Genomic DNA, 22016 nt, shown 5'->3' with positions numbered 1-22016 from the left:
CCAGCACTGCCCCCCCCCGCCCCCGTCCCCCTGCAGGAAGGCAGACGGGGAAGCGCAGATGCCAACAGGAGCCGCGCTGGGCAGAGCCGTGCGTCCGTAAACTTTCTGTGGATGCACAGCAGAGCGAAATCCCAAGCAGGCCCCCAAAGCAGAAGGCTCCCCAGGAAGACACTTGAGGTCACAGCTGCTTTAAAATGTGCATATTCAACTGTGACACAGGTGGAGGTGGGGGTTTGCAGAACGGAGTTCAGGGTGGGGGCTGGGCTCAGGACCTGCTGGCGTCTGGGCCCCTCTGAAGCCCAGAGGGTGGTGGGCACCTGTCCCTCCAGACCTCAGGAGAGGTGGCTGCGGGCTGGGGTTGCCTGCCTTGGGGTGACCGCTGTGACCTCGAGGAGGTTGTCGGCCCCGGCCGCTCTGCGCTGCCCTCACCGCGTGCCTTTGCTGCCTCTGTTTTATTCTGGGTGTTTTTTAGCACAGCAGGGGGGTCTGGGGACGTGGTTTCCCCCTGTGCGGTGGACGGTGGTTATCCGCGCCCCCGCGTTGCCAGCTCCTTGGAAAGACGAGACACGTGACGAGCATGCGGGGAGCCAGCTCTCGGGAAGGCGGTCCGGACGGTTCTTTTAAAAGCTGATTAGTAGATGGCGCTGCATAGGCCTTTGAAGTGAACTAATGAGGGGTTCCAGTTTCCCTTTTGAAGTCGGGATGAGCGCCTGTCTCTGCGAAGAGCACAGAGTGGTGTCTCTTGTGGGGGTGGGGGGAGGCGCCCCGCAGGGCCCCGCACTGACTTGCCTCTGTCTCTCCCGCGCAGTTCCCTGTCCGTCCGCTGGCCGGGCCGCTCCCTAGGAAGCCATGCCTGGATACTGATAGCCATGTGTCAGCTCGCCTTCGACCTGCCCGCCTGTGAGGCCCTGGGCCCCGGCCCTGAGTTCCGGCTGCTGCCGCGGCCCTCGCCCCGGCCGCCCCGCTTGTGGAGTTTCAAGAGCGGACAGCCCGCCCGGATCCCCGCCCCCGTGTGGAGCCCCCGCCCGGCCCGCGTGGAGCGCAGTCACGGGCAGATGCAGAGTCCCCGAGCCAAACGGGCACACAGACCCCGGGACCAGGTGGCTGCCCTGGTGCCCAAAGGGGGGCTCGCCAAGCCCCCGGCTGCCGCCAAATCCAGCCCTTCCCTGGGCGCCTCGCCCTCCTCTGCGTCCCCCGCGGTGGGCGGCGGGGCCCCCACGGACCAGCAGGCCCTCCTCAGGCGCGGCAAGAGGCAGCTGCCGGCGGCCGGCTTCAACAGCTTCGACTTCCGAGGCAGCAGACCCACCACGGAGACCGAGTTCATCGCCTGGGGGCCCACGGGCGAGGAGGAGGTCCTGGAGGCCCACACCTTTGCCCGCGGCCCTACCACGGCCTCCAGCTTCCAAACGCGGAAGACCACTGTGGCCACCCCCGCCGCAGCCACCACGGCCACCTCTGTGACGCTGCAGACTAAGGGGATCACTGCGCCCCCAGCCCCCGGGAACAGGGCCCCGGTTGGGGTTAGCACAACGGAGCCTTCCACCAGTCCCAGCAGAGACAGCGGCAAAGACCTGAAGCCCCCGCGGATTCTGGGAGAGACCTCAGGTAGGCGCCCTCCTTTCTGCTTGGGGTTCACTGGGGGCCAGGGACTCGCTGGGAGTGTGGCTGCGAAGGGATGCCCCGCTTTGCCCGGGCGGTGCTTCCTGGTGGCACTGTGTGTCAGGCGGCAGGACCTGAACCAGGCAGAGGGCCGGGAGCGGGGCGCGGGCCCCCGGGAGACACAGGCACGGTGCGTTGGGGAGCTGCGCACGCGTGCATCCCAGCGGATGCCGGCTGTGCTCCAGGAGCGGAGCCAGGCCTAGAGGGGGCGCTGTGCCCGCCCTGCTGTGTGGGGGCTACAGAGCCCCACCGGACACGGAGCTGCATCTTCCAGAATTGTAGAGCTTCATGCCCTGGGCCAGCTTGAGGGGCAGATGGGGGCGTAGCTGGCGAAGTCAGGGGCATGTGGGGTCCTCCGGAGCCTTGCAGGGTGTGGCTCTGTGGATGGCCGCTGCCAGGCGGGTCCAGAGTCAGGAACCGCTTTAGGCGGACGGGGAGACCGAGGCCCGAGGGACGGCAGAGCCGCTGTGGTGCTTGCCAGGGCGTCACGGGTGGACTCGGGCTCGGGGTGTCGTTTCTATGGAGGGGCTGGAGGAGGGTGTCAGAGCAAACAGCTTCGGGCCTTCTGCCTCTCACGTAGGGGCGCCTTGTCCCCCAACTTCAAGAGGAGGGGCTCTCAGGCCTCTCCTGGGCGAAGCCTGCCCCTCCACTCACGGCCCCAAGCCTGTGCCCCATGCCATGAGGGGCCGAGGAGAGCACAGAGCTGGGGACCCCTGTGTGCCCACCCGCCTCGAGCCGCCTCTGTGTCTGAGCAGGTGGTGGCTCCGGGTTGCAGGTTGGATCCGGGCAGGCACACCCTGAAGAAGCAGCCGTACTTGCTGACAGAGGATGGGGGGGGGGGGGGGGGCGGGAGGGCGGGGTGCCGATCCCAGGGCATGAGCTCCAAGGGCTGGGGGCACCGGGCAGCCTCCGCAACCCCTGCTTGCTCCTGCCTGTGCAGAGGCTGGGCTCCGAGGGCCCCGGATGGTCCCTTCAGCGCCCAGGGGAGGGAGAGGGTGGCTCCTCAGGGTCCGCCCGCAGCACATCGGCCACAGTTCCCCCTGCACCGGGCCACTGGGCTGGTTGCGACACCCTGGCCAGCAGACAGGTGTGGCCGGGAGGTGGACAGGTTTCCGCGGACGTGGTGGCTTTGTCCCCTGGCCCGCCTTCTCCCTTCACCAGGACGAGAGGAGTGTGGTTTGCCTCCGGACTGCTCTTCCCCGGAGAGCAGCTCATCAGGGAGCGTGAACCCTGGCTCCGCGGCAGGGCCAGGGCAGGAGTGCGGGGCCGAGCGCAGGCCGGCCGCCCCAGAGCCCTTCCTGAGAGCGGCGGCCGCCGGGGCCTGCGCTTCGCTGTCGGCTCTGCGCCGGGCGCTGGAGGGCAGCTCACAAAGCGTCGGCTGTCGCCTCTGTAAACGCGTACGCCGTCATGATAATGAAAGGGAGGATTGCCTTCAGTCACTGTCACCTCCGCCACAGACGTCACTCACCGTGGAGACACGGATGAGAAAACCAGCTCCCATTTATTCCAAATTACATTTGTTATTACTAAAGTTAAACGCTGGGGACGGCATTATAAGCTGCACAAATTAATTCGCAGTACATTGGATGTCTCTAATCCAACGCGACAGATGCTTATCTTGGAAAAGATTTATGGTTCTTCATAATATAATCTGGTGCGAGATTAATTTGTTTAGCAAAACAGATTTAAAGGGGGGAAAATATGTGTTCTGATGCAGGGAAATGTTAATTCTGGGAAGTGGTGCCGGAGCCGGAGAAGGGGCAGCCACCTTCTAGGCCGCGATGAGGAAAGGCGGGAAACACTGGGGCGATTCCTCCCACCGGCGAGCCACCGGAGGCCGGCGGATCCCACAGGAGTGACGCGAGCCCGCCGGGCGCCGAGAGCCCGCGCAGGGCCCCTGGGGAGCCCCGTGGCCTTGGCCTGTGTCAGACAGAGCCCTGGGCCCCTCACTCCTTGTGGAGCAGGACCGCTGCTCGCACATCTCGGTCAGGATTCAAGGGGGTCTCGGGGGTCTTGGGGATCCCAGGGCTGTGCGTGCGTGGCTGGCCGTGCGTGGGACTCCGGGCTCCGCTGTGTGTGCCTGTGCCACCCCGGGAAGGTTCTCGTCTCTCCGCTTCATTTTCTTCACGAGCGAAATTAAAGAAACACCTCTCCTAAATGGCTGCTGTGCGGGTTCCATGCACGAACCCAACGTGAAAGGCTGTGCCTGGCATCTCAGAACCTCCCGGACGCGCCTGTTGCTTTTATACCCAGCAAGAGTGTCTCAGAGAGGAGCATTGCCGGTGTCAAGGGCAGGTGGGGTGGCGGGGACGCAGCACCCCGCCATCTCCCGTCGCAGAGCACCCCCTCTGTGCTCGCTCACTGCCAGACACACCCCGGAGCCTGGAATCCAGGTTCCCGGAAGCGATGGGAGGGAGAGAAGTCCCCCCCACCCCATGCTCTACACCAAGACGGTGATTCAAATGCTGAATTCGGGAAGTCAGTTCCGCTGTCCGTAGAGGGGTGTTTGGAATCGGATTTCGGCAGCTGTGAATTTTGTTTCTGCTTCTGTAGGGAAATGTTGAGGAGGGGCACATTACGCTTTCCCGTCTGCCCGTCGCGCGGGTGTTGGCGCGCGTAGAAAGGGCAGGCGGCCGGTGAGATGGGGTGCTACGCAACCCCCCCAGAGCCAGCATTCCGCGGAACGCCGATTGGTGTGGGCAGGGCCCCCCTTGGCGGCACCCCCGTAAGTGAAGCAATGGGGAACCTCTCCTGGTTTTAGTGGAGTGGTTAAAAGTGCCACCACCTGCCTTTCATGTTCCTGGTATCCTCTTGCATTTGCCCTGTGAACTGGGGCAACTCGCTGGTCCCCTCTGTGCCTCCGTGGAAAATACCGAAGGAACCATCTCATGATGTTGTGAAGATTAAGTTCATGCCCGGTGCTCAGTGCGTGTTCGCTGCTGTTACTGTGGCGGTGATGACGGCGGTGGTGGCGGTGCAGGTGACGACGATGAGGAAGACGGTGTGGGTGACGATGATGGTGATGGTGAGGCTGGTAATGGCGACCATGGCGATGATGCTGGGGATGACGGTGGCGATGATGACGGTGGTGATGATATGACAGTCACTGTCTTTGAGATGCTTTGCGGCCACAGCCGCCTGCTCGTTGCCGTTGTTCGATGAGTCCGTTTGATGAGGTTCCATGTGCTCACCCCTGAGCTGGGAGCTTCCTACCGAGGTGGCAGTGGCACTAGCGCGGACCCGCTTGGGGTGGAGAGTCACCGAGCTCAGGCTCCCGCGGGGCCGAGCCGGCCTCACACGGTGCTGGCAGAGGGCGGGTGTCAGGCGGGTTAGAAGTTCGCGCGAGGCCGAGGGCGGGGGGCTCCCCGGGGCGCCGCGCCCTCCCCTGTGGCAGCTCTCTTGTTGGCCATGGTCTGAGTCTGGAATCACACGGCCTCCTGGGAGGAAAATAGAAAGCCATTCCCTGGGCTCTGGTCTCGAAACTCCTAACGGGAGTGGTGGGGAATTCAAGCCAGCGGAGGGCCGCCCTGCCGTTGGCAGCGGCGGGATCCCCCGGGCTGCGGGTGTCTGGCCTGCTGCGGGCGCCCGGGAGCGCTCCCGGCCCCGCCGGCCCGGCCCGGCCCGCTGGCACCTGGGCCCAGGCACAGCTGGGGCAGCGCATCTCCCAGCAGGGGCCACAAGGCCCCACAGGTCTCCATTGTCATTCGGGGTTGGCTCCGTAAAGGATCAGTCATGTATTTGAGACATCAAGCAGCTCAGGGACAGCAGTGGCTGCGACGTCATCTCAGTGCTGCCTGGCAATTTCCACATCGGAATTCACTCGTGCGTTTCCAAGGAGGATTTCCAAGTTGCTTTGTCCTTGACACCGGGAGGCCTTCCGTGTCCTTTTGTCGCATCCCTCTGTGAGCAGGAGGGACAGGCTGCTGTCATATCCTCTCACCCCAACGGCCACCTGACCTAGACAGTGGAACAACCTTGGGAGCCAGTCTCATGGTGACGAAACATTTTTTTCCAGCCGGGATTGGGCCGGGAGGGGGAGAGGCTACCCTCCCGCTGGGTTCCGAGCCAAGACGGTGGTTTAAACACTGAGCCCCTTTTAATTAACTTGCTGGGTGTTTGCTATCAGGGAAGTGAGTCCGTCCTTGATTTAAAGATATTTGAAGCAAATGACTCATGAACTTCAAAAGTTTTGAGTGGCTTAATTAGGATAAAAGTATCTGTGCACAAATAAGCCGGCAGAGCCCTGCAGAACACCCTGAACGCTGTCGGCGGCGAGGCTGCTCCGGAGGGTCTTCACCGGGACTCTCCAAGCAGGTGCCATGCGGCACCCCCTGCCGGCTGTGGTTTCGAGGGGGACCTGTCAAGTAGTGACAGGCAGGGTGGCCGGCGGGGTGACCGGCCGGCCGGCTGCAGCCCTCCGGCCCCGCCCAGCTTCCCAAGCGCTGCTCTGCTTCTGCTGAGCAAAGCCGCGTTCACAGCAAACGGATAAATGGGCTCTGAGTCATTAAAGCAGCCTGGATTCTTCTGCTGATGGCTCTATCTTGGCTCCCTTTCATTTCCCTTTCACAGGCTGCCTGCTCCAGCTTATTGCATTTAGTGCTTCTTAAGCTTCTTGGTTTCCCCCAGGGCCTCATTCTCCTTCTAAGAGCAGTTAGGGACCTGAAGGTTCTTTAATTCCAACGGATCCCTGGTGTTTATCCTAAGGCACTTTCTACCTGGGAGCTGACTCGCTCAACAGTCCCAGTCCCCAGTTGTCCCTCTCCTCTGCCAGGCCCTCCAGAGCTGCAGGCAGACACCTGGATCGACACTCCCACTCCCTGGAAATGGGTCCCCGCCCTGGGTGATGGGGGTGGGTGGGTGCAGGGGACAGCTTCCTGCGGAGCGTGTCTGCCCCGCACCCCGCACTTTGCTTCGGGCGCACGGGGCAATGAACTCACGGTTTTCGCTAACTCCCAGGGGAACGGCTCTAAGCGCCGGGTCAGCTATTAGACCATCGTTTTCAGACTTCGTGTTTGACTCTGTTAGGAGGGCCGGTGTGAGAATCCCCGGCTTCTGGATCCACTGTGCAGCAAACCGTCAACTCGACTTAGTTGACAGTAAGTGCCGCCGCATTAGAAACCTGTTTGGGGAAGTGAGACAGGGAAGGTGGCAGGCTTACGGCAGGAAGAAATGGCTGCTGAGGACTGGAGAGAAATGTCACAAAGCCACAGCTTGGGCAAGTGCATCGTTATTCTGGAAACATGGATCAGAGGCGGCGGGGCAGGGGGTCCAGGCTGGAAGGGCGGCCAGGTTTTCTGGAAGAGTGAATGCACCCAAGCCCTGAGGACGGGGAGGCTGGGCCGGGGCCCGAGGGACAGAGATCGGGACGGGAGGGGGCTCAGAGGCCCGAGCTCCGGTACGCCCCGCTGGCTGTAGGGTCGAGGGGCCGGCTGACCACCTCTCTGGACTCAGCCTGCTCAGAGCAGGGGTTCAGAGCGGCGGCCGTGAGGCCCGGGGGCCTGTGGAGCAGACGGCTGTGGCCTGGACTCCAGAGCCACCATCTGGGGTGAGAAGGGGCCCTTCCCCTGAGCTGGGCGAACCCCTTCCCCACCCTGCCCTGGAGCCTAACTGGAAAGGGTGCCCGGCGAAGACACCTGGTAGGAGAAGCACCAGCCTCACCTTTGCGGCAGGTGGGTTCCGCGTGAAGCTCCAGCGCCACCCGGCGGTCCCCGTCCACTTCTGGAGACTCGGCCAAGACCATGGCAGACGCGTGACTCAGCTGCCATATGGTCAGACGGGCCTCGGGGCTTTGCTTTCAATGTGGTTCAGTGATTCTCCGCCTTCAAGTCTGTTACTAGGAGCCCATGATCAGCAATAATAGAGGAGTGAGTTTCCCTTTCCAGAAGTTTCTGTCAGCGGGAGGGCTCACAATCTCTCCACTGAGGTGACGCAGGGACGGGACGCGTGGTCCAAGAGCTGATGTCTGCGAGCAGAGCACCTGCCTCGACCCTGGCCTGGCCCCGGCCCTGACTGCCCACCGCGCTGACCCTCGCGGTGGCCTCGGGGGGCTCCGGCGTCTTTGCCTGCAGACCTGGGTAACGCCCCCCCGGAAGGTCATTCCGAGGCGTGCCTGTCGGCCCCGGGGAAAGCGGAGCTCCCCGTGGCAGTGCCGGGCCGCGCCGATGGACCCAGTCGGCCGAGAAACATGCCTCACCCGGTGGCCGCGCAGGGGCAGCAGGGTGCCCTGGGCCGGGACCACGTCTTGTCTCCTCCGCGTCCTCCCCAAAGGACTGAGGCCTGGCCCTGGGAGTGCAGGCGCTCTGGGCGCGCGGGCGGCGGACCCTGCAGCCGAGCCGGGCTCAGCGGTCAGCCGCCTGTTCTCAGCAGGACCGGGAGCCTCTGCTCCGTGGCGGCCGATGCACCGTGGGGATGAGGACGGTGCCCGTCCCCAAAGGCTGGGGAGCCGGGGACCCTGCAGAGCCAGGCCAGCCACAGCCCCGCCGCCTTCGATGTCTCGGCAGGCGGTCGAGGACCGGCCAGGGCGTCGGGCTGCGGTCAGGAATGTTGAAGTCCCCAGTGGGGCCACGCGGGCTGCTTCGCAGTGGAGAACAGGCACTGTGACCCGCGCCCCCCGGCCCGGACTCCCACGGGGCAGGCGCCATGCGGCAGGGCGGGACTGGGCGCAGGGGAGGCGGGGGGTTTATGTCCCAAGGTTCCCTGTTCACCCCCTTCCTCCGCCCGCCCCAAAGCTTGCCCTGAGGCAGCCGGGGGAATCCCTGGGGAGCATCGCGAAGAACCCCCCTACCTTGAGAAGCTTCCGTGCTAGAGCAGGGGCAGGTCATGCAGAGTGTGCACGGACCAGCGTGACGCACAAGCTTGACAGGCCTGTGATAGGACGCGCCTGGGGTGGGAGCGCACACCTGGGGCGGGTGTGGCTGAGCGGGGTGGGGGCGGGGCTCGGCTGGGGAGAACGGGGCTGATGCACGCGGACTCGTGGGGACTGACGGTCGGACAGCCTGAGCACGCGGCGGCCGGGGCGGGGAGGCGTCCAGGTGGGCTGCCAGGCACCACGGCCCCGGGCACCTTTCCAGGTCTGGCCCGCGGCCTCAAGTGCTGGACAGGTCCGTACTGGGCTGCAGGTGACCGGGCCTTGTCTCCTGGTTGAGTTTTTGTCTTCACCTCAGGCCTGGGACCCACGCCTCCTCTGGCCCACCCTCCTGGCGAGCTCTCTGCCACCGGCCCCCTGTGGGACCCACCCGCACTGGGCCTGTGGCCCAAGGGAAGGGTGTCCAGCAGCCCCAGCCCCGCCGCAGACCCCTTCCCCGTCGGCCTCCCCATTGGCTCCTGTTGCTCATGGAGCCTGCAGACCCTGAGGGGCTGCCCCCCGCCCCCCACCCTCTTCCGGCCCTGGCCAGCACCGAGCTCATTGTTCTTCTGCGTCCAGGAGAAAAAAATCAGTGGAATGAGTTATACATCAACACCAGGAGATGGTCATTAACTAATAAACTTGGCCAACTCGACTTCCTGCCCGTAAATAGCAGCCACAGTGAATGAAGAAGCGGCCTGGCTTCTGGCCAAGGCACCGACAAGTTCTCCCGTACCCTGCGGCGGCCGGGGGAAGGTCAGCACGGGGGTCCCCGTGTCAGTCCGGACGCTCGGGGGTCCAGCTGCAGGGCAGGAGAGCCCTCGCCCACACACCCTGAACTCAGACGCTCCTCGGGGGTCGCGGTTTCAGCGCCCGGCTTCTGAGGTCCGCGGTCCCAGTGTCCTGGCTGCCCTGTCCGCTCGCCTGTTTGCTGGCTTCCGGCTCAGTGCCCATGAACCATCAGGCCACTTCGGCAGGAGCCAAATACAAGTTCCACGCGAGACAGAGGCGTGGTGGGGGGGTCTTTCCCTCCCCCAGGTGGCTCCATGAGTTTGCCCAAGTTGCCGTAGACCATGCGGCTTACCTGGCTGATGTGTGTGTCTCTGCGCTGGAGGCCGGGAGCCCAAGACCCAGGTGCCGGCGGGAGCCCCCGAGGGAGGCTCTGCCCTAGCTTCTCCCCGTGGCCTGCAGGGGCCGTCTTCCCCCTGCGTGTGCCGGTCCCTGTGTGACAGTCCCCCTCATTATAAGCACGGTGGTTGTATTGGATTAAGGTCCTCCCCGGCGGTCCCATTTTAACTTGATCACCTCTGTAAAGACATGGTTCTGAAGGGTCACATTCGCAGCTCTGGGGATGGGGGTTAGGACCTCGGCTTCGCTTGGGAGACAACGAAGTTCAACATAAAGGGACCCCCTTGTTTCCTCGCCCCACCTCCAACCACAAACAGCCCTCCTGTCTCTCCTCCGGGGGAGACGTGGTGGCCGCAGAGGCCCTGAACGGCCCCAGAACGGCAAGGCCTCGAGGAGGGAAGGCGCTCTTTACCCACAAGAACCGTCGTTTCTGGAACTTCCCCTCAACCACACGTGGGTTTTTCACGTCCTATCGGAGGAGGAGGCAGGCGGGAAGAGGAGCGACCTGCTGTTGCCTGTGGAAGAGGAGGCTTTGTCACATTTGGTTTTATTGTTGCCTTCGGCTTCGGGGGTGGACGTGCCTGACACTTCCGGATGCGTGTGTGGCTGCGCCCTCCCCCCAACCCAGAGCCTGCAAAGAAGTGGATGCTGGGAAAACCCTCACCTTCCTCTTGATCTCTCCTCATTTTTCAAAGTTTAAAGAGAAGCAAAACCACAGGCCGCTGCGTCTCCCGCTGGACTTGTCGGTCACGCGAACCAATTTTGGGAAGGCAAGTGGCGTCTCCCACTAACCCAGATAACAGGAACCTCGCGGGGCCTCTTGATCTGCGGCAGGAGATGGCCCCATGGGGCCCGAGGCCGCCTTCAGGCCAGAGCCCGAGGGGAGGACACGCGTCCCCGAGGAGGGAAACACAGGTGCTTCCACCCTCTGGCGCTGAGCCCGTGGCTGCTGGGCAGGGACACAAGCGTTTCTGGAGCACCGGTCCGGCGCAGCCTGGAGTGGGCCACTCCGAGGTGCCCAGGGAAGAGCGGACACGCCGAGTGACGCTGGACACCCCCGCAGCCCCGTCCCAGGCGTGGTGCCTGGCGGTTCTCATCGCGACCCCCTGGATCGAGCTTCGCCTGCACTCCCTGCCCCCCCCCCCCGTTTTCCTCAAAGCAGGAGGCGGGTCTCTTTTCCCTTGAGTATCTTCTCTGAGAATCACCTCCCAAAATTAACAGGCGAATGCAAATGCTTTCCCCAAGGACACTGTATTGTGGTTCTTTTCAAGTGACATTCACTCAGACGCCTTCAAAACGCCATCACCTCTGCAGACGGCAGTGCTGCTCTTTCATCTCCACAGCGGAGAAAACCTCAGGATATCAAAGCATACTGTTGTACGCTTTAAATATGTACATTTTTATTTGTTGATTATACGGTAAAGCAGAGGAGGAGAGGAACGTTGGGAGGAGACAGGCAGGGCAGGCCGAGGGCCGTGGGGCACGGTCGGCCGCGCGGGGGCCGGGGGCGTCCGTCCTGCCGTCATCTCAGGTCAGAGTTGCAGGGACAGCCTGGGAAGGCGGATGAGGTGGGCGCTTTAAGGGCCCGTGGCCTGAGGTTTGGCGAGTGACCCGTGGAGGCCGGGCCAGCAAGCTCGCTGGGGCGCGGGTGTGCGGCGCACAGCGGGGCCGGCTCCGGCGGCTCCCAGCCTGCCCGGCCAAGGCCGAGACCCCATGGGCCCCTCTTGGCCTGGTAGTTTCTAGAGAAGAGCCAGAGCTGCACCAGGTGCCTGGGAGCCCACCCTCCTCCCTTTCCGTCCGGGGAGGCTGGGCCACTGCCCAACGTCCCGCTGGAGGGGCCTCAGGGACGGTCACCAGCCTGTCCCTGCCCGTGCTGCCTGTCCCCCACGATCCCTCCCTGGAGGCCAGAGTGCCCCAGCCTGATCTGCAGTGTGACCGTGATGGAGGAAAGGGGCACCTGTCACTGTCCCGGCATCCGTGAGCCCCCAGAGCCCTGTGGATGGCAGTGGGAGGTGGCCTCTGGGCAGAGTGGCTCCCAGGGGACACATGAAAGGGTCGTGCCTTTCCCCTGTGGCCAGTGTCACACACTCCCACGGGCCTCCCGGGTACAGGGACGGGCCTTTCAGCCAGACCCCCGGTAGAGACCCCCTGACGGCGCCCCCCGCTTTCCGCAGGCAGCCTGGGAATGGAACCAGGGGCGGACCCGCGGGCTCTGGGCGTGCTGAGGGGCCCTGCCGGCCCGTGGACCCCAGTGCCTTCTCTTCCCGGGGCCTTTCGTTGCTGGGGCGTCCCATGGGCTGGCCGGGGCAAGCGGCAAGGCCTGGGCTCCTCGGGGGACCCTCAGAACCGCGCTTCCTGCAGCCGCAGCCGCGTCGGTGCTGGCGCGGACCGTCAGCCAGAGCACCGCCCCGTCCCGGTGTCCTAGGCTGCCCGGTGCCGCCGTGCAGCGCGGCTTAGCGGGAGCACGGGAGTGGGCCGGGGTGCGCCTCGCCCCACCCCGGGGGACCTCCGCGTGCACATCTGTGCTGGGGGCGGGGGGTAACCCTCCGTCCAGGCGTCCCTTCACACACGATAACATGTGACTGCCCCTGGTGCGTGTCAGCCTGCGGCTTCCTGCTTTCCCTGCCGTCCGCAGGAGACCCCCTTCCCCAAATCGACATCCTGGCCTGGACGTCTGCCTGTGGCCTCTTCCCTAAACCCCTCACAGACGAACTGAAACAGGATTCCGGGCTCTTCTCTGCCCAGCGGGGTCTCTCAGAGCGTGTTAGCATGGAGAATAATTAAAAACCTGTTGAAACACTTATTGTCACCGTGGAGCCTCTGGGGGGTTTCCCGGCCCTGGGCTGTGGGCCGGGTCTCCTCCCCCGGCTCCGGCAGGACGCCCCCCGCCCCCCGCCCCCCCGCCCCCCCCCCCGCCCCTTGGCTGCGGCCTTGGCTCCGGGCCTCCCGCGGTTTCTGTTTACGGGAATGCCGCGCCCCTTGCTGATGGCCTGTCTGCCCCGAGGCTCAGGAGGGCCGTGCAGGGCTGTCCTTGCCCAGGACCCAGCTGCCCTGAGTGTCATCCTTGCCAGGCCCTGGTTTGCAAAGCAGGTTACAAGGTAGGAGACGCTGCCCAAGCGAATGTCGTTTGCTCGCTGACTCGTTCATTCGCTCGCTCACTCATTCCCTCGACCGTACTATATTCAGGGTCCGTCTCTGTGATGAGCTGGAGCCCCAGCAGCCAGCAGAACATTCTGGGCCTGCCCTCAGGAAGCCTGCAGCCCCGTGGGAACCAGACGCAGGAACAGCTGTCCCAACACGCCTGGGTCATTGTTCTGGAAGAGCAGGGCATGGGGAACGGGTCCTGCCCCCCACCCCGGCGCGGGGAATCCCAGTGGACATGACATGCGGGGGGCCTGTCACGAGTCCCCCCCCCGCTCGGGGCCCCCCCGTGGGTGGCCGGCACGAGTCCCCGCCCCGCTCGGGGGCAGGGGCAGGAGAAGGCCCCCGTGACTTGTGCTGTCTCCCAGAGACCAGAGAAACTTCTGGAGTTTTGATCTGCCCACACGCGTCGTCTGTGTCAGAGCCAGAAATAGAACGCGCAAGATCCTTGCTCTGATTTCTGTGCTCGTAATTCTAGGGCAAGATGCCCTTACGGAATGTGGATCCAAGGAGACGCGGGGAGAGGGAGCGAGCGGCACGGAGCCCTGCACGCGCCGGCCGCGTGTCCTCCGCGGGGCCAGCCCGGCCCCCGTTGGCTGCCTCTAGAAGCCTGCGTCCCACGTAGTCACTCGGCCCCGCCAGGAAAACACGGGACGATTTGCAAAAGGTCCCTTCGAGCATAGCAGTTAAAATCCAGACACCGACCCACAAATCCACCGACCGCCGAGCCCCGGGTCTGCGGGGAGGACAGAGGGCGCCAACCAGAGGCTGCCTCTTGGAAGGACGCGGCCTGGCAGCGGGGCCCCGGGAGGCGAAGGGGGTGCCGATTCCCAGCTCCGGCCCCCCTCGTGGCTGTCACTTGGGTCTCATGCTCCCCCTGAGCCACGCTCAGACTGCTTGACCTGAATTCAGTCCTGTGAGGTGCGTGGCCGGTCCACTCTGAGGGACGGACGCCTCTCTGATCCTTAGGCAGCGGAGGCAGAAGCAGAAGCCCAGAGTGGTTGAGGGACTGGCCCAAAGTCACACGGCACGCGAGGGTGGAGCTGGGATTTGAACCGGCTTCAGGGATGTTTTGGGAATGCCCTGCACGTCCCAGGCCTTATCTCCTTCAACCCTCTCAACCGCTCTTTGGGGTAGATGGTATTTTTTAAAAATTTGTTGACCGTTTGGGCAGCGGAGACTGAAAGGCGTCAGGGGCTCTGTGTGTGGCCGCCTGCTGTGGCCGGAGAGGAACGGGTCGACCCCAGGGCGGCCTGGCCCCTGCGCATGCACAAGCCCAAGGACAGCGGGCCTTTCTCACTGGCCGGGGGGAGTGGGTTAACGGGCAGGGTGGGAACCGGCGAGGTCACCGGGGCATTTGCACACCTTCAGGTGGAGAGGCGGGACGGGGTGGGGCGCGGCTGTCCTTTCTGCTCCCCCCGGAGACTGGGCTGCGCATCACCTCCGGGGTGAGGCCCCCCCGGAGCTGAATGGCCCGGGGTGCAAGCCGGGGGCCTCTTGGATTTCCTCCGGGCCCCACGGTCCGCCAGCTGTGGGGAGCTGGCCCGTCCCGGGACAGACAGTGCCCCTCTGCCGGCCCCGATGCCCAGGCGCCGGCGCTGGGGACGCGTCATCCGTGACATGGTCCCCCCAGCGCCCTGTCCTTCACTGGGGAGAGAGTTAACCCGAGCTCCCCGTTGCCACCTTCCAAGCTTTCGGGGGAAACAGTCAAAAAGTTAATTTGATTTTGAACAGACTCTTAAATCCATGCCCGGGAGGCAGGGACCCATTTGCATTTCCGCTCTCCCTCCTTAGTCATCTTGGCTGGTATTTCACCCGAGCTGCTGGTGTTTTTCATGTTCTCTCCCTGCCCAGAAATGACCCTTGGAGCCTTTTTTTTTTTTTTTCCAAAGGGAGCCATCTGAGGAGGGGAGGCGGCGGCAGCTGCGGGTGGTTTCTTTCTTCCTCCGTCGTGGGTTTCCTCTCCGGGACGCGGCGTGGCCGGGCGCACGGACCTCTGACGTTGAGCTGGGGGTGAGGTCAAGTGCACGTTTCCTTCTGCGTCCCAACCAGAGTCCCTTCTGGTGTCCGTGGCATTGGAGTGTCTGCTGGGGGCGGGGACCCCGGAGCACACAGCCTCACGGGCCCTCCCCCACCCCCAGTGTCCCAGGAGGGTGTTCAGGACGGGTCCCCGCCCCCGCCGGGCGCCCTCATGCGACTCAGAAATCCTTTCATCTTGGGAGGTGCAAGGATGTGGCAGGGATTACCCCCCAAAAGGTGCAAGCAGGGACTCAAGGTGACATCCCCACCCCCATGTTCACACCGGCACCGTCCCACCAGAAGGGGGAAGCCACCCTAGTGTCCGTTGACGGCCGAGCGGATAAACACAACGCGGTCCGTCCATCCAAGGGAACGTCACTCAGCCTTGAAGAGGAAGGAGATTCGGTCACGCGCTGCAACACGGATGGATGCGGAAGACGTCGTGCTTGGTGAAATGAGCCCGTCACAAAGGACAAATGCCGCACGTTTCCGCCGACACAGGGACCCCGAGCCATCCGACTCACAGCGACGGAGAGGAACCGCGGGGTGTCCGGCTCCGGGAGTGGGAGTTACTGTTTAACGGAGACAGTTCCAGTTTCGCAGCCTCAAGTTCTACAGAGAGTCGCACAGAGATGTGAAGGTACTTAACACTCCCAGCCTGTCTGCTTAAAATGCTTAAATTCTGTGCTCTGTGTGCTTTTTATTCAAGTCTTTTAAAAATCGGAACAGCCAAGGATCCAACCGAGCGTCGGACGGGATGAGACCCGGGTGCCTTGCTGGTGGCTCTGGTCTCCGTCCTCAGGAAGCATCGAAGGTGGGGACACCTTCCGAGGCTCTGACCGCGGCGGAGCCGGCAGCCCCTGCACCTGCAGAGACAGGGCCGTCTTGGCCGAAAGCAGGTGCCCGGTGGCCATTCCGGGAGGACATTGGGGCAGAGCAGTGGCCAGTGGGGTCGAGGGGTCAGCCTCGTACAGGGGACTGAGCGAGCAGATAAGTGACGTGCGTGAGAGCCAGTCTCTCTCGGCCGGACCCGGGTCGGGGAGGAGGAGGCTGAAAAGATCCGACGAGGTTAGTCGGCTTTGGAGCTTGTATTGGTCTCCGGGGTGTGGTCTGTAAAAAAGTGTCACAAACCAGGGGGTGGGGGCCAGCTTAACACAGCAGAAACGGCCCTGGCCGGGTCGCTCAGTGGGTTACAGCGTCGCACCCATACGCCACGGGTGCACGTTTGATCTCCGGTCAGGGTACACACAGGAAGCAACCAGTGAACGCATAAACAAGTGGACAACAGATCGATAACTCTCTCTCTTTCAAAAACGAAAAGCAAAACAAACCCTCCCCAGAACTGTAAATGTATCCTCTCTCAGCTCTGGAGGCCAGAAGTCCCAAACGAAGGCGTGGCCAGAGCCGAGCGCCCCTGGGCGCCCTGGGGGTGGGGATCTTTCCTGCCTCGTCCGGCTCTGGGTGGCTGCCGGCAGCCCTTGGCTGGTGGCCGTATCACTCTGGCCTCTGCCTTCGCCTTTGCTTCTCCCCGTGGGTGTCTGCGTGGCCTCTCCTCCTTGTAGAAGGACACAGTCATTAGGCTTAAGCCACCCTAACCCAGGGTGACCGCATCGTCACCACAACTTCCAAGACCCTACTCCAAATAAGGTCACACTTGGAGGTTTTGGTGGATGTGAATTTAGGGGACACAGGGTGCAGAGGAATGGGTGCAAACTCATGGTTTTCCACGTGTGTTCGTAAAGGCCCTTCCTGGTTCTCCAACCCAGCGGCCCTGGGTGCAGCAGCACCTGGTAGCAGTGAGCATACCAGGGGCTTTGGTTTCCAGAATTCTCCATTGAAGGCACAGGGCTCCTTGAAGAGATGGCCGACGCCAGGGCTGAGCCAAGGAAGGGGCAAGCTGGTCCGGGGACACCTTGTCCTAGAAAGTAAGGAGGGGGTGGGAGATGCCGGGACCTGCCAGAAACACGGGGAAGGCCACTGGAAGGGGCTCCCGCTGGCCAAACCTGAGATGGTTTCAGATACGACATTAGAAACGATGGCACAACCCCGCGATTTTCAACCGTTCCCCTCTCACGGCACACATGAGCTCATTACCAAAATTCGGCCCACACCCAAAAAATTATTTTTCTGCCGATCTGAGCAAAAATGAGTATAATTCTGATTCACTCACACCGAGTGGTTGTGGGCAGGTTGGCGGTGGTCAGTGTCTCATGTCGCAGCCTCAGGGAAAAGAGGGCCGTGCCCCCGACTAAATAGCGTGCTCTGGGAGTTCTCGCGGCGCCTCGGTGGAACATCACTTGCACAACCCACCGAAGGACGTAGGATCCCTGAGTGAGTGAGGAGAAGGAAAAAAAGGAGGAAGCTTTTTCTGGCGGCAGATGGACAGCTGATAGACGCAGGACGAACCCTGGGAGCAGCACCGTGGCCGCCATCAGCAGCAGGTCAGGCCAGACACCGGAGCCGACGATGAAAAGGCCCTGGAAGTTGTGTGAGGAACGGGAGCCCCCAGTCCCAGCGTCTTCCAGAAAGTACTGGTTCCCACAAAGCGGGTGAAGCAGCGGTGCCATGAAGACCCTTGGCAGCCACCATCAGGGCCCAGGGCTGCCGGCTGCCCGACAGGGAGGGGATGGGCCGGCCACCGGCGCCCCCGGCGAGGCGCGGCCCTGGTGCAGTCGCCTCTCCCCCCCCCCGCCCCCACGTCCGTTCTCGTGAGCAAAACGCCGGACACATCAACACTGAGGGGCATTTTTACCCAATGACGGGTCATCCTGGGATCTTTGAAACTGCCAAGGTCATGAAAGCCTAGGAAAGACTGGGAAATTAATCCAGATTTCAGGAGATTAGCGACAAGCCAAAGCTGATGGGTACGCGTGGTCAGAATTGGACGTCGCTGGGAGCGTGGGGACTCTCGGGACAGGTACGTGGGTGCTCTTGTCCTGTTCCTCTACATTTGAAGTCATTTTAGGGTACAAAGTAAAATAAAATAACTAAATCGAAAAGCCTTTGTCAGTCTCTCCCTAAGCCTCTCCCTGCCCACGCACACAGAAGGCGTTACGGCCTCTGGGCATCGTCAGCATCTGCCGTAACAGGAACTGGTCCCCAGCGCCCCCGTTGGAAAAGTAGTTGGGCGACAACAGGTCTGCTTTCCTCCGAGAGCCTTGGTATCCCGAGCCGCCGCCTGGTGAACGGGCTCTAGGTCCCCTGTTCTGGTAACTGTAAGGAATGACTGACCCCCAGGACCGTGTTGCAATTCCCGAGTGCCGGGAAGGTAGAGCCAGGGGGCCGTCCTGCTCTGGGTGGCGGCCTCCGGGGCCCTGTGCCCGCAGACCCTGCGCTGGTTCTGCGGCCGCCCCCCGGCTGCGACTTGGGGCGCAGAAGCGTGGCCCGAGCCCACACGTTGGCCCCAGGCGGCTGCAGCGCCCTCTCCGCTGTGCCTGCCTTGGCCGGGGAGGGCAGGGGGTGGCGGGGAGAGGCTCTCGCCAAAGCAGAAATGTGTCCTCTTCGGCGGGCGGGGCGGGGAACCGTGAGGTCCTTTTGGTTCTGCCGTGTCCACCAGCGATCAGAACTTCATCGGAGTCCCCGAGGGAACGGGGCGCCGGGCAGCCGTTGTCAAAGTGAAGATCTGAACACCTGTGTGGTGGGGATGGGGAAGGCAGGTGGTTAACGGCCACGAGGCAGGTTGTCGGGAGGTAAAGGGGAAGGGGCTCAGTGAGGGCGGAGGAGCAGCAGAAATAAGCTTGATGGCGGCTGTAGACGCACCTGTGCCTGCCCTTCCCACACCCACTCGGCAGGGAGTCTACGGACTCACTCGTCCGTCTGTCCGTCCATTCATTAAATCACTCACTCAACCACTCATTCACTCAGTCACTCATTCATTCGTTCACCCATTCATTCCCTCGCTCGCTCACCTCCTCGCTCACTCATTCGCTCACTCAACCACTCATTCATTCGTTCGTTCGTTTACTCACTCACTCACTCATTCATTTGTCTGTTCACTCATTCCTTCATTCAGTCACTCATTTTTTCACCCATCCATTCACTCACTCGCCCACTCACTCACTCGCCACCCCCCCGCCCGCCCGCCCGCCGGCTCGCTCAGGCGTCAGCAGCAGGGCCACCGAACCGCTGCCGAGGCTCCACTCGCATGCGCTGGCAGTCAGGCTGGCCTGCATGGTTTTCTGATTTGTCTCCCTCCTGCCCCCGCCCCCCCCATGGGTTTGCCTTTTCATCTTGACCTGAGCTCGTAAGTGCTCTGTGCCGCTGGAGCGGATTTGCAAAGTGAAGGTCAGGTTGGCTCAACCTCGGCTGTGGGAGGCCTTGCCAAGAACAATCCCTGACTTACCGGCTTGGAACTGGCGTGGGGATAATCGGCTGTCTGACTGCTCTGAGGCTCTCCTGCTGATGCGGCCTGGGGGATGTAGGTGCGGGGGGAGGCGTGCTCGGGTGACCACACAGTCAGAGTTCCGGGGACCACCGGGGCCGCGGCTCGGGGCGGCGTGGCGGGGGGCAGCGTGGTGCGGAGTGCTGCGCTTCGTTTGGACAGACGGAGGGGGTAGCTTAAGGGTTTGGAGGAGCAGCAGACTGAGGAGAGAAGACGTGCAGAGGTGCACAGACTTCCGGTCAACGTCACCGTGACCTCCAGGGACCTGTGAGCGTGGAGACCACATTGGCCCTTTGAGGGCCTGAATCCCTTACTCAGGGGCCGCGGAGGTGGCCGGTGCGTCCCAGCACAGGCTGCGGCGCTTGCCTGTGGGTTCAGGGCCAGAGGAGCCTTGGCTCTGAGTGCTGGCCGAGGCGACTCCCGCTCCTGGCCTCCGCCTTCGTCCTCGCTCTTGCACAATGCTTCGTGACTTGTAAAGGGCTCTCGCGTATTTTTCCCTCTGGCAGATGAGTAGGCAGAGAATTTAAGTGATTTGTCCAAGGTCAATGAATCAATCAACAGAGCAATTATTGAGCTCTACTGGAGAGCATGGTGCTGAGAGCCCCGGGGGGAAGGCCTGGCCGAGCCGGGCCAGGGAGCGGGCCAGTCGGCACGCGGACGCGGGCACGTGCGGGCTCGGTCGTCTGCCCACGCCGCACACCCAGCCTCGTGCCGGCGGTACCCAAGGCACAGGGACCCCGTGCACACACGAAACCTATATACATATGTGCCCACACATGCATGCACCCCGACACACCCAGCCACACGCGTGCAGCGCACACAGCCACTTCTGCCCCCGTGCACACACGAAGCCTCTGCACACACGTGCGCACTAACGCATGCGCGTCTACGTGCCACACACCCTGCTCACACAGAGACAAGTCCCAGTTTCAGGCCAGGCAGGATGGTGTGCCCAGGGGCGGTGGCGGCACCGCACAGGGGGCAGGAGAGCCGAGGAGGTGGAGCCACCTGGGGACAGGGACGCCAGGGCAGAGGCAGCGTGATGGGGCCTGAATGCGGGGCTCTCCGGCTCTGGAGGCACCCGGCGGTCCAGGCTGCGCGGCGCCTGCACCGGCCCCCTCCGCCAGGACCAAGGGCATTACCCGAGGCAAGAGGCCCTCGGAGGCAGTGCCTGGGAGTAGGGAGGCTGGAGGCGATCCCAGGGGCAGAGGCGGCTCCCTCCCCGGCCGGAATTGAAATCGCGAAGATAATCGCACACAAGCACGCCAAATAACAACGCGTCACAGCAACAAATGGTCGCGGAGATACCCTCAGAGGCCGGGCGTCTGTTGGAGAGTCTGGGAGGACAATGTCCTAAATTGACTGCTCGGTGCCTCCGCGCAGCCCCGGCGAGAAGCGGCGGTGGCAGCTGCGTGCCCCGGCCCAGGGTCCTTCTCCCGCGGTGGGGGGCAGGTGTGCCGGGACCTCTGCTTTTCCATGTGAGCCTCTGGCTTCTCTCTGCACCTTTGGGAGCCACACCGCCCACACCTTCACCCCTGACAGCAGGGATCACTAAAGCTCAATGCAGCCTTGAGAAGCCGCTGAGGGGTCCTTCCTGGGGGTTCCTGCCGCCTCCTGCTGGACCGCCTGCCTCCCGTTGCCAATGCCCCTCAGAGGGAGGTGACCCCGGAATGAATTATGCACGGCTTGGAGCTCCGAGCCCCGGGTGCGGGCAGACAATGCGAGATGAGGGGCCGACCAGCCGAGGCCGCTGTGTCCCGGGAAACGGTCTCTTGGAGAATGTCCTCATCCCAGGACCCGCCGTGGCTGCTGCTCGGTGCTCGCGGGCCCGGTGGACGCGAGGAGAGCGTGCGGGCTTCTGAGTCCACTGTGCTGTGTGACCGTGGGCTCCGCCACGTGCCGGACCCCAGGCCGCCTCCACAGCCTCCTTTGCTGTCGTGGTGGATTGGAGGCCACCCTACTCCTCTGTGACCTCATAACTAATGACATCTGCCGTGACTCTTATTTCCAAATAAGGCCGCATTCCGAGGTCTTGGGGACTTAGGGCTTCACCTGTCCTTTAGGAGGACAGGATCAATGAGCAATGCGGCTTCTATACCCCTGTCTCATCCTCGGTGCGCCCCCCGCCCCCCGCCCCTCCACAGATTGGCCTTAAGGCTTCTCGTTCCAGTCCCTGAAGTTTGCATTTCCTGCTTGATTGGCAGGTGCCCTTGGGGGGCTTCCAAGGCCGAGGGGCCCCTCCAGGCCCCATGGGACCAAGGAAGCCTCTCCAGATGCACCCCCTGCAGGGCCTCGTGTGGGTGAGCACTCGGCTCCGCCTTTGGGTTGCGCCTGACGCCCCTGCCACGTCCCCTTGGAGAAGTCACCTTGTCCCTGGGTCCTCGGTCTTCTCACGGGCACCCTGAGGTGACATCACTGCCCACGGGCCTCTGCGAAGGGGAGTCAGGAAACATGTCCCCCAGGCGTGGAGCTGCGTGCGGGGACGGCGGGCACGTCGTGCGTCTACGTCGGCCCCTTCCACGGGCAGGCTCCCCGGGGACGGGGCCCCCCTTCGCAGAATCGCATGTGATTGCTGCGGCAAAGGGCCACTTGTGCCGATGGATCCGAAGGTTTCCAAGTTCCTTAGTGACATGCTTGTCTCTGTGTGGGCAACAGGTGCAGGGGAGACCACCCTGCAAGGAGGGGGAGGGGCCCCGGAGCCACGACGGTGGCCCTGAGAGGGACAGTCTGAGGGACCGCAGGGGGGGGCCCCGTTCCCCACGGCACAGGTGGCGGAACCGGGACCCGAACCGGGAGCCAGGGCTGCCCAAGGCCAGTCGCACAGGAGCCAGCAGAAGTAGTTTG

At 63.3% G+C, this 22016-nt stretch overlaps 1 protein-coding gene across 1 annotated transcript in view; it reads left to right on the top strand.

The window, feature by feature from the left end:
• The window catches only part of AJAP1 (adherens junctions associated protein 1), an 82244-nt gene that overhangs the window by 35572 nt on the left and 24656 nt on the right, over positions 1-22016 (top strand). The window contains exon 2 of the mRNA XM_054583346.1: positions 809-1605. Within this exon, the coding sequence (XP_054439321.1) occupies positions 809-1605 (797 nt within the window). The remainder of the gene's footprint in view (positions 1-808; positions 1606-22016) is intronic.

The sequence above is a fragment of the Pteronotus mesoamericanus genome, unplaced genomic scaffold (genome assembly GCF_021234165.1).
Source record: "Pteronotus mesoamericanus isolate MK-2021 breed Mesoamerican mustached bat unplaced genomic scaffold, CSHL_Meso_final contig_1193, whole genome shotgun sequence".
In the NCBI taxonomy this organism is placed as follows: domain Eukaryota; kingdom Metazoa; phylum Chordata; class Mammalia; order Chiroptera; family Mormoopidae; genus Pteronotus; species Pteronotus mesoamericanus.
The sequence above is the reverse complement of the archived record's forward strand: the minus strand, read 5'-3'. Positions and strand labels throughout refer to the sequence as shown.